Here is a 13,310-nt window from a genome sequence, read left to right on the forward strand (position 1 = left end):
TGGAAACTAAGACTAACCAGTTAGAGTAAATAGATTTGACCAGATATATTTCATAAGTTAATATTATTGATATTTAGTTTGCGTATCTGTAAGGATACAGTGTAGAATAATTTAGGATAGTGGAAAAAAATCACAAAATATTCCATGTACAAAATTCAAGATGGTACGAAAGCCTTCCAGAAAACTTCTATCATATTAGAATGCTTCTATTTTACCATTTAGCCATTTGTTCTGTTTTACGGCTACCACTCCTCTGTGCAAGGAATAATTTTAAGGTGGAATTGTTTTAATTTGAAGTTTTTGATGGTTTAACCAGTGTACATGAATTTAAACGAACAAAAAGAGAGACATATAATACAACAATTTATTTACAAATCATTAATTAATAATAATCAACAAAAAACCGAATTCAAAAGAGCCTAATCGATTTATAACAATGTATTTCATTTTACACGAATATTTACACAATATTTATTATCGACATAAGTGGGATAATGTTTTGTAAAAATTTAAACAGAAAAAAAATTGCAAGTGCGGTTAGGATTTTTAAAAGAGCTAGCACTATACGGATATTGAAGATAAAAAGAAGTAAGCACAAATTAATAACATAATTGAATTGTTTACAATTTTCCTAAGCAGCACATTTTAAAGTCAATTTCCTTGAAACATTTTAATCAATTTCTTGTTTTTTCCTTGTATCTCATTGATAAATATGTCTTTGTCAAAATTTATCATAATAAGTTTAATATAAACTGGCTCAGACTTATATACCGGGTTCGAAATACAATTACCGTTAATATTCAATTCAACAAGAAAAATATTATGACCACCGATATTCTCGAACCGAGGATAATACGAAAATATTGTTAAACATTTTTTCAAATTTACTTTCATTTAATACGGCCTCCACACATCTGACTGTCTACCACTGCTGTCGTTCCTGGCATTCTTCAGGCTATCTCTATCATGCGAAACGACATCTTTTTGCTTATCAAACTTAACGGATGATTTTTTCAGTTTTTCCACTTTGATGCTCAAATTTACGCCCTGGCAATTTTTCTTGTTCTCCGACGGTTCCGAAGTATCCGATTTTTCTGCTTTTTCCTCGTCGTCTAATTCAGTGACGTCCACCTTCTCGCTAGAACTGTCAGGGTGCTGAGAGTTATCTTCCAGTGGCGAATGGGACTGGTCCAGAGACGCGTGTCGTAAGTTGATCCAACTCCAATCGTGTGGGTAAAGTTGCGAATAAAACCACTGACTAGGAGCAGGCAGAAGAGGAGCGTTTAAGAATAAGCTAGCAGCTAAAGCGTTATTAAATAACTGTTGGTTGCTGTGAATGCCAGGATTAACTCCTGGGAACGCCGGTAACGGTTTGGGCGAAGGTGTAGGCGATGCTGTGACTGATATGTCGTCCTCCTGTGGTGACTTTGACCCATCGGCGGTGGCCAGTAATCCAACATGTACAGGCGAGCCTCTTGGGGACGTCGTGCTATGAGGAGCGCTCCCACAATTTATTGATATAGGTCCTAACGATGTGGAAGATGGTTCTGAAATAGGAATAGTGACCTGGTGAATATAGAGATGGCTTTGGTCAAACATTTTTTACCAGTGGAGGTTCGCGGTGACGACTGATGAGTAAGTGGACGGTCCAGCGACGCAAACATGTGGTGCGGAAAATGTGGATGATGATGGTGGTGGGGGATTAGAGGTCCGTGGGGGTACGCGTGGCGCCCTAACAGAGCCCATTCCGGAGGTGGGCCCGGTAAACCTGCCAGGTGATGCGCGATACCTGAAAAAATGATTACTTTAATCAGTCGTTTTCATTCTAAAAGGCTTGCTGCTGTGAAAAAAGTTATGGCCAAAGTGGCCAAGACAAAACGCTGGAAATTATTTTTGAATTTATAGAATAGCCGCAGATTCCCTCCCCTAATCAAATTTTGGATGTTATTAAGAAATCATCTTATATTCCAGACAGCTAAAATGAACACCATTTTAAAGATAGGATAGATTCGATTACTTTCAAAAATTTAGTGTTAAAATATATTTAAAATGTTAATGATATTTAATGCTGTCCACAGGAAGCTCGAAATTTTTAAAATGATGGTGGTTTGGATAACAAATAACAAAAATAATAACAATAGGGTATGAGTGTCAATCATATTAAGTTTGCAGCAATTTAGAGTGTATTTTGGTGACCTTATTTGTAAATATGCCTTTTCCACCTGTGGAAGCGTTTGATGTGCTTCGTGTTTATGATAGCATTCTGAAAATATTCCCAAAGATGCGACATTATTTCGAGTTCTTATTTCTTTATTAACATTATAGGCAAGGAAAGCAATACCAATATCCTGTTTTCATTAACGTATCCGACCCTAAAGTCTGTTCATAGATATAAGAAAGTGACCAACTGACATGAATTAAGGAAAGACCCGGACAAGCTGTAAGAATGAAATATGGCCGAACAGGTCCGTACTTTGCTTAGAATTTATTTATTTGAGGTTTTGTTAGGAAAGATACTAAACAATATTTATTTATTTATGTGTGTATTTATATTTAAATCTAAAATAAAATTACAATTACTTAAAATTATTCACATAATATAGCAGTATCACTATCGCTATCATCGCCTGATTTAATTATTATTTGTTCTATATTATTTGCAATATGGATATACGATTGTTCTGCTTTTTCTACATGTTTAACAGAATTTGCCCAACTTTATGGAGGGATGTTAAAAACTTGACGAATGGCAGATTTTAGTTGGTACCAAACATGTTCAATGGGATTAAATATACAGTGGTGAAGTGGAAGCCTTAAAACTGTATGCCCTAGATTTTTTGCATAATTAGCACAGAGGTATTCCTTTTGTAGGTTCAATCTTTGTAGAACCTCAATTAATTGCTTTGTGGTATAATCTTAGTAAAAATAAATGTCGTTATTATACACGTAGTTTTGGATTGTTGCTTTTGTGTCACATGAGGAAGGGGTTTTAGTCAATTGTCTACAGTGATAACTTGCATTGTCCAATACAATGACGCTATTAAGAGGAATGCTTGGAACTAGTTTGTTTTTAAACCAACTTTCAAATAAACCATCTTTAGAGCCGGCATACCTCTTTTTGATGGCGCGTTTGTTTTACACTTGTCAGTTGAGTCAACCCTTCCCTTTTTCAGGGTATCATAAGTGTCAAACCAGGTTTCATCCAAGTAAATAATTGGCCTTTGTTGTTCTCTGTAAATCCTAATTTTTTCTAGATATTCCAGTGGCCATTTCCGAATTCTAAATGATTTCATTAAAACTTGCCATTTGTCATTTTTTTAAATCTAAAACCCGTGTGTTGAATACACTTCCATAAGGTAGTCCTGCCACATTTAACACCGGTTTCATCTTTTTCAAGCCTCCTAATTAAGATATCTAATGTAGGCACGCTTTGTTCCTCGTATCACTGGTAAATTGTACGCCGCACTATATCTTGATCACTTTCATCTACACTCGAGAAAATGTCAGCATCGCTTCCTTTTTTCCTCGCTGAAATGGGATTTTTCACAATTTTCCATACAGTTGATTTTCCAATCTTCGTCAATGTGGCCGTTTCTTCTAAAGATGCTTGCTTGCTGGCACCACGTTCAGAGAGTCAAATAAACATTGTTTATAACTTCCTTAGCCTTTTGCATAATTCGCACACGATTCAACACACGCTGTATTACATACGAAATAATAATGGTTACTGATAAACTTAAAGCAAGTAGTATACCAAACCAAAGAATATTAAACAGAGGTAGGTATAAAATTATTTTCTATTACGGACCACAATTTTACCTGAATTTAAATTCTGAAACTTTAGGTAATAATCTTGTTGCATTGTATGTTAATGACCACCCTTGGATAATCCGATTCAAAAGCACTTGGTCACTTTCTTATATCTATGAACATACGATACCTTTAATTGCAGCAATAGTTATATTGTTGCATGCATGCCATCAAGTGCCGCGTTCATAGTCTTGTTTATGAGTTAAAAATAACGCTATTAGTAAAATTATTTGTTATAGCTCATTCGACTCTGAATAATGTCTAGATAATTGTGGGAGAAAATTGGACTGGTTCATTAAAAATTTCAAAAGTTATAAACAATTAAAGGTAAAAATTAATGTTTAGTTATTGCTTATAGTTCGTAAACTAATATTTTTTTTGGATTTTGAACGAAACATCCTTAAAGAGGAGGAAATATATAAAAAAAAATTGGGATTCTCCAAACTATTATTAATTATTATTAATTAATTATTATTAATATTAATTAATTAATTAATTAATTAATATTAATATTAATAATATTATTAATAGTGCCATATTGAGGTTGCGCAAATGGCGTCGCAAGTTAGTAAGTTACAATAAAAATTTTCTTTGGGAATATAAAGTACATTTCAAAAGCTAAAAAAAATTATGGTAATCTAAAAATTTCAAAAAACCTATCACCGCTGAAATTTTTCATTCAAGTTTTTTGTTTTTCGTTAACAATTTCATTGTTTATTGTATTAACAATTTGTTATAAACAAATTCTTAACTTGTTTGTGCGAAAGTTTTAAAAATTACAGCGTCATAAATCGTAAATGTCACTTCTTCATGAAGATGTAACAAAAAATTCAAAATGTGGTAATAGTCCATTTGTTTATAAAAAATTGATAAACAAATGCGATTACATTTTTTTTGGTGAAAAAATGTATTTTGTTAACTTAAAAATGGTAAGTTAATGACAAACGAAAAAAAAAAAACATTACATTACCGTGAATTTTCTTCTTATGTTCACTTCAAAAAATAATTATAAACAAAGCATAAAATTAATTGTAACTTTTATTCACCCCATCTTATTTTACTCATAAAATACAAGAAAGGCTCCATAAAGCGGAAAAATTGTACGGCAATTAATTAAATACATTTTTTTAATGTGCAATGATAAAGGAAGTCCCTGAAATAGTGTTTAATAAACGAGTGACTTCAAAATTTTACCGAACTTGTTACATACTATACTTTTTCTACGACCTTTAGTTTTTGGGGAAAAACAACACTAATACAATACATTCACTGACATGACCGTCAGTGAAAACACGAACACATCCGAAACGAAAACATCCGATTGCTCCCAAATCCGTGCGGTAATATCCCGAAAATGTCCGAAGAGGCTTGGATCCGTGGAACGAAAAACTCACGTTGTAAAGTGACGCTTCCCGCACGCTGGATCGTTGTGTAATTAGGCATTTTACAGACGAAAGCAGAAAAAACTTGTTACTTTACAATGGTCTACCATAATTGCTTTAAATTTTTGAATCTTCTTTATATATCCTAAAAAATGTCTTATTGTAACTCCCTAACTTGCGCGCGTCATGCGGCGACTTTCAAGGTTAAACTAAAATTATTAATCCTCCTCTTTAAGGAACCTTTTTTGAAAATATAAAAAAATTATTAATTCACTAACTATAAGCAAAAAACTTAACACTTCATTTTACCATCTTTAATTGTTTATAACTTTTGAAATTTTTAATGCACCAACACAATTTTTTCATTTTAGCAATTGTATAAATGTTCAATTAACGTCATTTCAAACTTATTAACTTGGGCAGCCTAAGAAGAGTATTCTCCAACAATTGCGAGTTAGAAAAAATGCTCGTTCTGACATTTAATTCTGGAAATATTCAGGCATCCCCACTTTTCCTTAAAAGTTGAAGCAAAAAACAAGAATGCACGCGCCAGTGGAACTGAAATTTTAAACGCTCCTTTTCATATAATATTGTTTCATATTTAAATAATTTACCAAATAAAATGAAAAACTTAATTAACCTCAAACGTTTTAAAACTTAAGTTTCTCAAAAGCTACTGTATGAATAAATTAAAGAAAGTTCCAAATAACTTTGTTCTAAATGTGATTTGACGATTGTCACATGAACACTAATCATTTTTGTTTGATATAAGTTACAACTTATAAAATGTAAATTTATATGCTTTTCTTCCTCTATTTCCTCGGGTTAATAAAACAGTATTACAAAGTGTTTATAGACTAAATCTCGCGTTTTTGTCAAATTGTTAATTTGTTATTGTTATATTAGCGATAATTCAAGTGAATACCTTTATTATTATTATTATTATTATTATTATTATTATTATTATTATTATTATTATTATTATTGATTGAATGATTGATATTCAACGAATTTTTCATTTTCCGCTTGTAGATCTCACGTTTACCGATATTCAGTCATCAAACTGCAGGAGTTTTACTTAATCATAACTGTGTTTTTCTCAGTTCTCATTTTTGTAACCACAATACATCTTAACTTAGCAACATTTAGTTATTAAAAACAATATCCTCTGAAAAGAGAGTGATTTCCTGACGTTCCCATTAAATTCCCACTTAATTGTATCAATTTCCGGATGTGTCCCTCAACAACAAAATTAACTGTAAGTGAAAACCAAAATTATAAAGACTGAGGATGAACGCTCAATTGAAATGTAATTGGAACCCAGTTTCCAATTTTATGGGAGATCTAAGTCTTCAATCTGTAAAATATACTGTTTTCCACAAGGTGTCATTTTAAAATATTTACGCTCAATTGCAAATTTTCTCATACTTAGGAATGAGTCAATCGAATAATTCATAGATAGACACAATTACGTTTGGCGAAATATCGGCTGCTTTATTACTAACTTAGCTCCACGGTTCTCATGAAGTGTTCAGGACTCTGATAGACCAAATATGGTTGTCCTTGTGATAATAAAATCGGAACAAATGCAGTCGCAGCAAAGAATTGCAACTTAAAACTACGTCTAGTAGAGTGAAATCGTCCATCCAGCGCTATTTCCTTACGAAACGAGCACAATTAAGAAACATGCAGGATAAAAAGAGCAGCAGCAGGGCATTTTTATTAAATTCTAAGTCGCAACGCTCTGCAGCTCGACATCTGTTCGTGACACGTTAAATTCCATCCGTCCAGTTGGTTCGCTGACTTCAACGTACAACGTACTCCGGCTTAAACGGAAAGGGTTAACTCTAAGATGGCTCATTGGTTAGAGTGGGGGAGGTCGCGGCCTCATTGGCGTCCCACACGACTACCCCGCTAAACTGTTCCATCAAGATCCCTGCGGAAAACCAGTTTTCGCGGCTTTTAGTCCAGGCGTGTGACGTACCAAGTTCGAAATGACTTTTATACGTTATACGCTATAACAACATTGGGCTCAAGGAAAAACAATTCCAATCGTTATAATCTATAACAATTCTTCAACTACTAATACTCATTTTGTACTCACTTCTGCAAAATACCTAATTACACACCGATCTAGCGTTCGGGAAGCGTTACTTTACCATGTGAATTTTTTGTCCCACGGATCGGAGTCAATTCTGATGGCCATGTCAGTCAATGTATTAAGTGTTGTTTTGCAAAAACTTACCCAAAAACGAACGGTTGTAGAAATAGTATACTTGGCAACACGTTTGGTAAGTCACTCACTTATCGTTTACCGCACTTGTTGCATAATACACTAATTTCAAAATGATATGAGTACACAAGTTTATGTGAATGTGTACGTATGTGCGAACAACCTTAGAGTTGAAGATATACAACTAACGGATTTGGGTGACCAGGACACTTTATTCTAAATTGAACTACAAACGACGTCAAAAATACTTTAATCAAAATCTTAGGCATATGGCTTTACTTTTTTTGTGTATCTTGGCAAACCAAACGAGAATTTTTAGCAAATGAACTTAATCTGTAATAATTTATATAAATGTTTAAAAGGCCCTACTGAAATAACCTTACGACCTAAATGTTACTAAATATTTTTGCAAAAGTGTCTTCGACCAATTTAAATATCACTAGTACAGACCCTGGATTAATGAAAATACCACAGAAACACAACGTATAGGCATGTGCAAGTCAGCAGTTTACTAAATTCCAATACCCACCAAAACGGTAACCTCAAGTTATTGAATTACTTCAATGTCACTACACTACAATTTTGACCGCACCAAATTGCACTAGAATAATATCTGACGTTTAAATCCATATATTAAATTGTGATGTGGAAATGGTCTTATTGCATGCAATTTTAATTGGACCCACTGTAGACATCGACAATTCAAAATAACATTTTTACATTGTGCCTGCAAAACAATTATATGTCAAACTTTCTTCCAGGCATTTCTTTATTTGAAAACTTACTAACATCCTGCGTTTTTAACATTCCACTTGGATCAGTAAAACGTTTCTTTCAACGACTTGGTTGTATCCATATCTAATCAAATTGTAAATGAAAGCAGCTATTTTTTCATCAGGTGTCGGTAAAATATCACAATAAACCATACGGGGCACACAGGAAATGGAATAGAAATACCAGGCAAAAGTAACAAAATGAACAAAGGTGAAAATAACGTTACGGACTTTCACCAAAATTTGACAGTAAAATTAATTATCACCGTCGGAAAACCAAATATTGAGTGTCTATGACCTGCTTCTAACGTCGTTGTAAAGCAGGTCCGTTATTTTAGGTATAATTATACTATAAATTGAGACTAACATTTAACTTAAATCAGATAAATTCTACTTGGCAGATGCTTATTAAAAAATACGTAAACTGCTTTTAAAAAAATGCGTATTACTAGGAGATTAAGACCAAACTCTTACTAAAAACGTTCTAGTCAGACAACGCACTGCAGGCATGAGCGGCGAACGCTTGCTTTAAGCCTGGACTATATCGTTCGCTCCCGCAGTCTGATGCTGGATGCTTTTCCGGAAGCGGAGCTCCCAAGTTATTGTTTGCAGGAAATATGAGGATTAAACTGACAAAGACGCTACCCTTTGCTTTCAGGAACTAAGAGGATCGTGTATACCGGTGCCGCTACGAACTTTGCATTCTGCATTTATATGACGCACAATGTTGTTGCTCGGGTGGTTTAAAAAGTGAGGTGGGCTATGCTTTTATTCCGCTTTTCCTTTCTTTGTTTTTCGGAAACTAAAATTGAAAACGTCACTTGTGGCTGGTAACAGACTTGAGCCAAGAAAATTTTACATATATTCCGTTCTATATTAAATATATTACATATATAACAAACAGAAATTCTAATTCTTTATAGAAATACACTGGATCCCCACTAATTCATAGAGAATCGAGAATGGTTAAAATGACGATAACGGTTAAGTTAGAGAAAAGCTTTAGAGCTTGTTAAAAATTCATTTTCGCTATTCGAAAATTTCCGTTAATTTCGGAAATACAAAGTGATTCAGAAAAATTGAAATATGCTATGTCAAGTATCAAAAAATCGGTTAATTTAGATCGACAGCAGTTTTATTATTGCGCTCTATACCATGGCATATTTGGATTTTAGCTGCAATGTTTCGTTTCCGAAAAACCATCATCAATTACGATGACTACTGGATTTTTCTCAGTTTTGCTTTCTGTTAGGTATTCCAAAAATCATAACATTTTGTATTTTTTGTGAATGATTATAAAAAGACAGATACGTATTTTAAAAAAAATACATTACATACAATACCATACAAACAAGTCCTTTATTTCTCAACCAATGGAAATTTGGCAACCGCGGGAAGATAATACGTTTACTGTCCCTATAATGTAACAAACTTATCCTTTTTTAAATATATCAGATTATTTTATGATAAGCAGCATTTGAAAAACAAGACTTTTGACGATTTTGTACAAGATGGATAAATCACGACTTTGTAAACATTAAACATCCCGAATTATATTACTCTACAGGAACTAGTACCAAGAAACCGCTAGAGATAAGCATAGGGCAGGAAAGTGAAAACAAACAGGAAAAGAAAACAATATACATGTTGCCTCATCTTTCAAAAAATCGTTTGTTAAGCACTCGATCCGCTTGTACCAATTCAAACTCGTGACTAAAATGTCCTTTATCAAACTGTTATTTACTACTCTTTTTTTTTTATTATTTTTGTACTTTCGCCATTCCAAAATTTCCGATAATTTTCAAAAATACATTGTGATTCGGAAAAATCGAGATTTAATATGTCCAATATCTAAAAATCGGTTAATTTTAGGAAAAAGAAATCTTTGTGCTCTATATCCTGGTGTATTTAGATTTTAGCTGCAGTGTTTCGCTACCGGAAAACTATCATCAAGCATAACTACCGCATTTTTTTCAGTATTGCTTTTCGTTGAGTTTCCTAATGTCATGGCATTTTGCATTTTTTTGTAAATGGCTATAAAAAACCACATCTCTATTAAAAAAAAAATAATTGACGAGAGGAGATCTTTAAATACACCTTAGCGTACCTAATCAATTTAATTCTTGTATGTATTCACATCCATTTTTTAAATCTGTGAATATTTGATGATAAATAGTGTTTCGATTTAGAAGAATTATAGAACTCTACACGGCTTAAGCAGTCGCTCCACTGGTATGGTATGTTCATAAATATAAGAAAGTGACCAATTGCTTTTGAATGGGATTATCCAAGGGTGGTCATTAACATAGAATGCAACAAGACTATAACCTAAAATTTCGGAATTTAAATTCAGGTAAAATTGTGATCCGTAATAAACAATAATTTTATACCTACCTGTGTTTAATATTATTTGGTTTGGTATAATACTTAGTTTAAGTTTATTAGTAATCATTCTTATTGCCTGTGTAATACAACGTGTGTTGAATCGTGTAGAAATGTAGAAAATACTATTCTATTGAGACTAAGGAAGTTATAAACAATGTTTATTTGACTCTCATTGAATGTGGTGCCAGCAAGCAAGCATCTTTAGAAGAAACGGCCAAATTGGCAAAAATTCCAACATCAACTGTATGGAAAATTGTGAATAATCCCATTTCAGCGAGGAAAAAAAAGAAGCGATGCTGTAATTTTCTCGAGTATAGATGAAAGTGATCAAGATATACTACGGCGTAAAATTTACCAGTTATACGAGGAACAAAGCGTGCCTACATTAGATATCTTAATTAGGAGGCTTGAAAAAGTTGAAACCTGTGTTAAATGTGGCAGAACTACCTTATGGAAGCGTATTGAACACATGGGTTTTAGATTTAAAAAAATTGACCAAAGTCAAGTTTTAATGGAATCTTTTAGAATTCGGAAATGGCGACTGGAATATCTAGAACAAAATAGGATTTACAGAGAACAACGAAGGCCAATTATTTCCTTGGATGAAACTTGGTTCGACACTTATGATAACCCGGAAAAGGATTGGGTTGACTCAACTGATAAGTGTAAAACAAACGCGCCAACAAAAAGAGGTAAAAGAATAACTATTTTGCATGCTGGCTCTAAAGATGGTTGGATTCAAAATGGACTTTCTCTGTCTGCGAAAAATATTAAAGATTCTTCTCTGGATTACCTTGAAGACACCACCGCTGATTTATTTGAAAGTTGGTTTAAAAACAAACTAGTTCCAAACATTCCTCCTAATAGCGTCATTGTAATGGACAATGCAAGTTATCACAGTAGATGGTTGACTGAAACCATGTGGTACAAAACCAACAATCCAAAACCACATGTAAAATAACGACATTTATTTTCACGAAGATTATACCAAAAAGCAATTAATTGAAGTTCTACAAGGCTTGAACCTATAAAAGGAATACGTCTGTGATAATTATGCATACAGGGCATACAGTTTTAAGGCTTCCACTTTACCACCGTATATTTAATCCCATTGAACATGTTTGGCACCAACTGAAATCTGTCATTCGTCGTAAGAATGTTTTTCCCCGGGTTAACTCCAATGTCCTCAAACTTATAGAAACCGAAGTCCTTAACATCTCTCCACAAAGTTGGGCAACTTCTGTTAAACATATAGAAACAGCAGAACAATCGTATATCCATATTGCAAATAATATAGAACAAATAATAATTATAACAGGCTATGATAGCGATAGTGACACTGATATACTATGTGAATAATTTTAAATAATTTAAGTAGGTAACAAAAATAATTTGTGATTTTATTTTAGATTTAAACATAAATACATACATAAATAAAAAAATATTGTTTAGTATCTTTCCTAACAAAACCCCAAATAATTAAATTCTAAGCAAAGCACGGACCTGTTCGGCCATATTTCATTCTTACAGCTTGCCCGGGTCTTAGTTCGTATCAGTTAGTCATTTTCTTATATCTATGAACAGACTTTACCAAATCAAACTCGGCCTTTATCAAACTGTTGTATAATATAATATATAGAAAACCTTAAAGATGGAATTTTGACGTATAACAGTCCGTTCCTCTTATGACTAAAGTGTCGTTTATAAAATTTGTTGCAAACATATTATCAAATTGACCATCTCAATACCGATCCGTATTTTAGATTTCCCTCTACAAGACCTTTCGCAAGCAAATTACGTATTTTACAACTTATTCAATTTTTTTATGTTAGGCATTCATGCAAAACGGAGTCAGCTTTTTAGCTGGAATATCGTTGCAGTTTTCCAATTACTTAAGCTCAATTGCAATTCTAAAATTAAATCAAAAAAGCTGACTAACAGTCCGATAATTCTCCAATCAAATATTTCCGAATTGCTTTTATAAAAGTTTGTAGAAGGAACGCAATTTTTTCCTGCATTAGGTCTATTGAATACATCCCCAAGTTAATCTGGAAATACTATTCCGTTCGGGGTAAACGCAGAACCAGGGTATAAAGGTCGACCGACACGTCGAGCGTCGAAACAAAGTGGGAAAATGTGTAATTGAGTTATAGTCTCGCCTGCTGTTGCTGATATCTCGGGGAGCTGATATCTCAGACGAAGCCAGCGCCCGTGCGTCTGACATTTGCAAATATCAAGAGAGAACCGGAATGTTACACGACCGGACTCGCCAAATGGATTTTAATTGTTTGAAATACGAGTGATTTTATTCTTTTATTGCCACATTTCGGTGGTATTAATTTGCTTATTTTTTTATTTTCGTTTTTGATTCGTAAACTGCTTTACCTTGCCTTGTACTGATGTCCGGTATTTCAATAACTATTAAATATGAATACGTCGTGTTATATTTTTAAATATGTTTTAAATATATTTCAAAATATGTAATATTGGTATATCATAATTTTCAAAGCTCTGAAAAATATTGAGAAGCATCGTTGGTAACACAAGGACGGACAGACTTACGAATGAAGATATCAGGTAAAAGTGCAAATTAGCTCATGGGTTCAATAGATGATGGCAGAGTGGAATATACATGAATTAAGACTGAATGAAGATCGGCCCGGAATTATTATAAAAATGCACTTTATTCGACAAAATTAAAGAACTCGATAAAAATTGCAAAATGTT

General features: G+C 33.3%; 1 protein-coding gene across 1 annotated transcript in view; it reads right to left on the reverse strand.

The window, feature by feature from the left end:
* Positions 1–428: 428 nt before the first annotated feature.
* LOC132699469 (runt-related transcription factor 2-like) overlaps positions 429–13,310 on the reverse strand; it is a 64,103-nt gene continuing 51,221 nt past the window's right edge. Inside the window, exons 4-5 of the mRNA XM_060666205.1 lie at positions 1,607–1,789; positions 429–1,547 (exon numbers count right to left, since the gene is read on the reverse strand). Of these exons, the coding sequence (XP_060522188.1) occupies positions 895–1,547; positions 1,607–1,789 (836 nt within the window). The 3' untranslated portion in view covers positions 429–894. The remainder of the gene's footprint in view (positions 1,548–1,606; positions 1,790–13,310) is intronic.

The sequence above is a fragment of the Cylas formicarius genome, unplaced genomic scaffold (genome assembly GCF_029955315.1).
Source record: "Cylas formicarius isolate icCylForm1 unplaced genomic scaffold, icCylForm1.1 PGA_scaffold_3__17_contigs__length_32017465, whole genome shotgun sequence".
Taxonomy (NCBI): domain Eukaryota; kingdom Metazoa; phylum Arthropoda; class Insecta; order Coleoptera; family Brentidae; genus Cylas; species Cylas formicarius.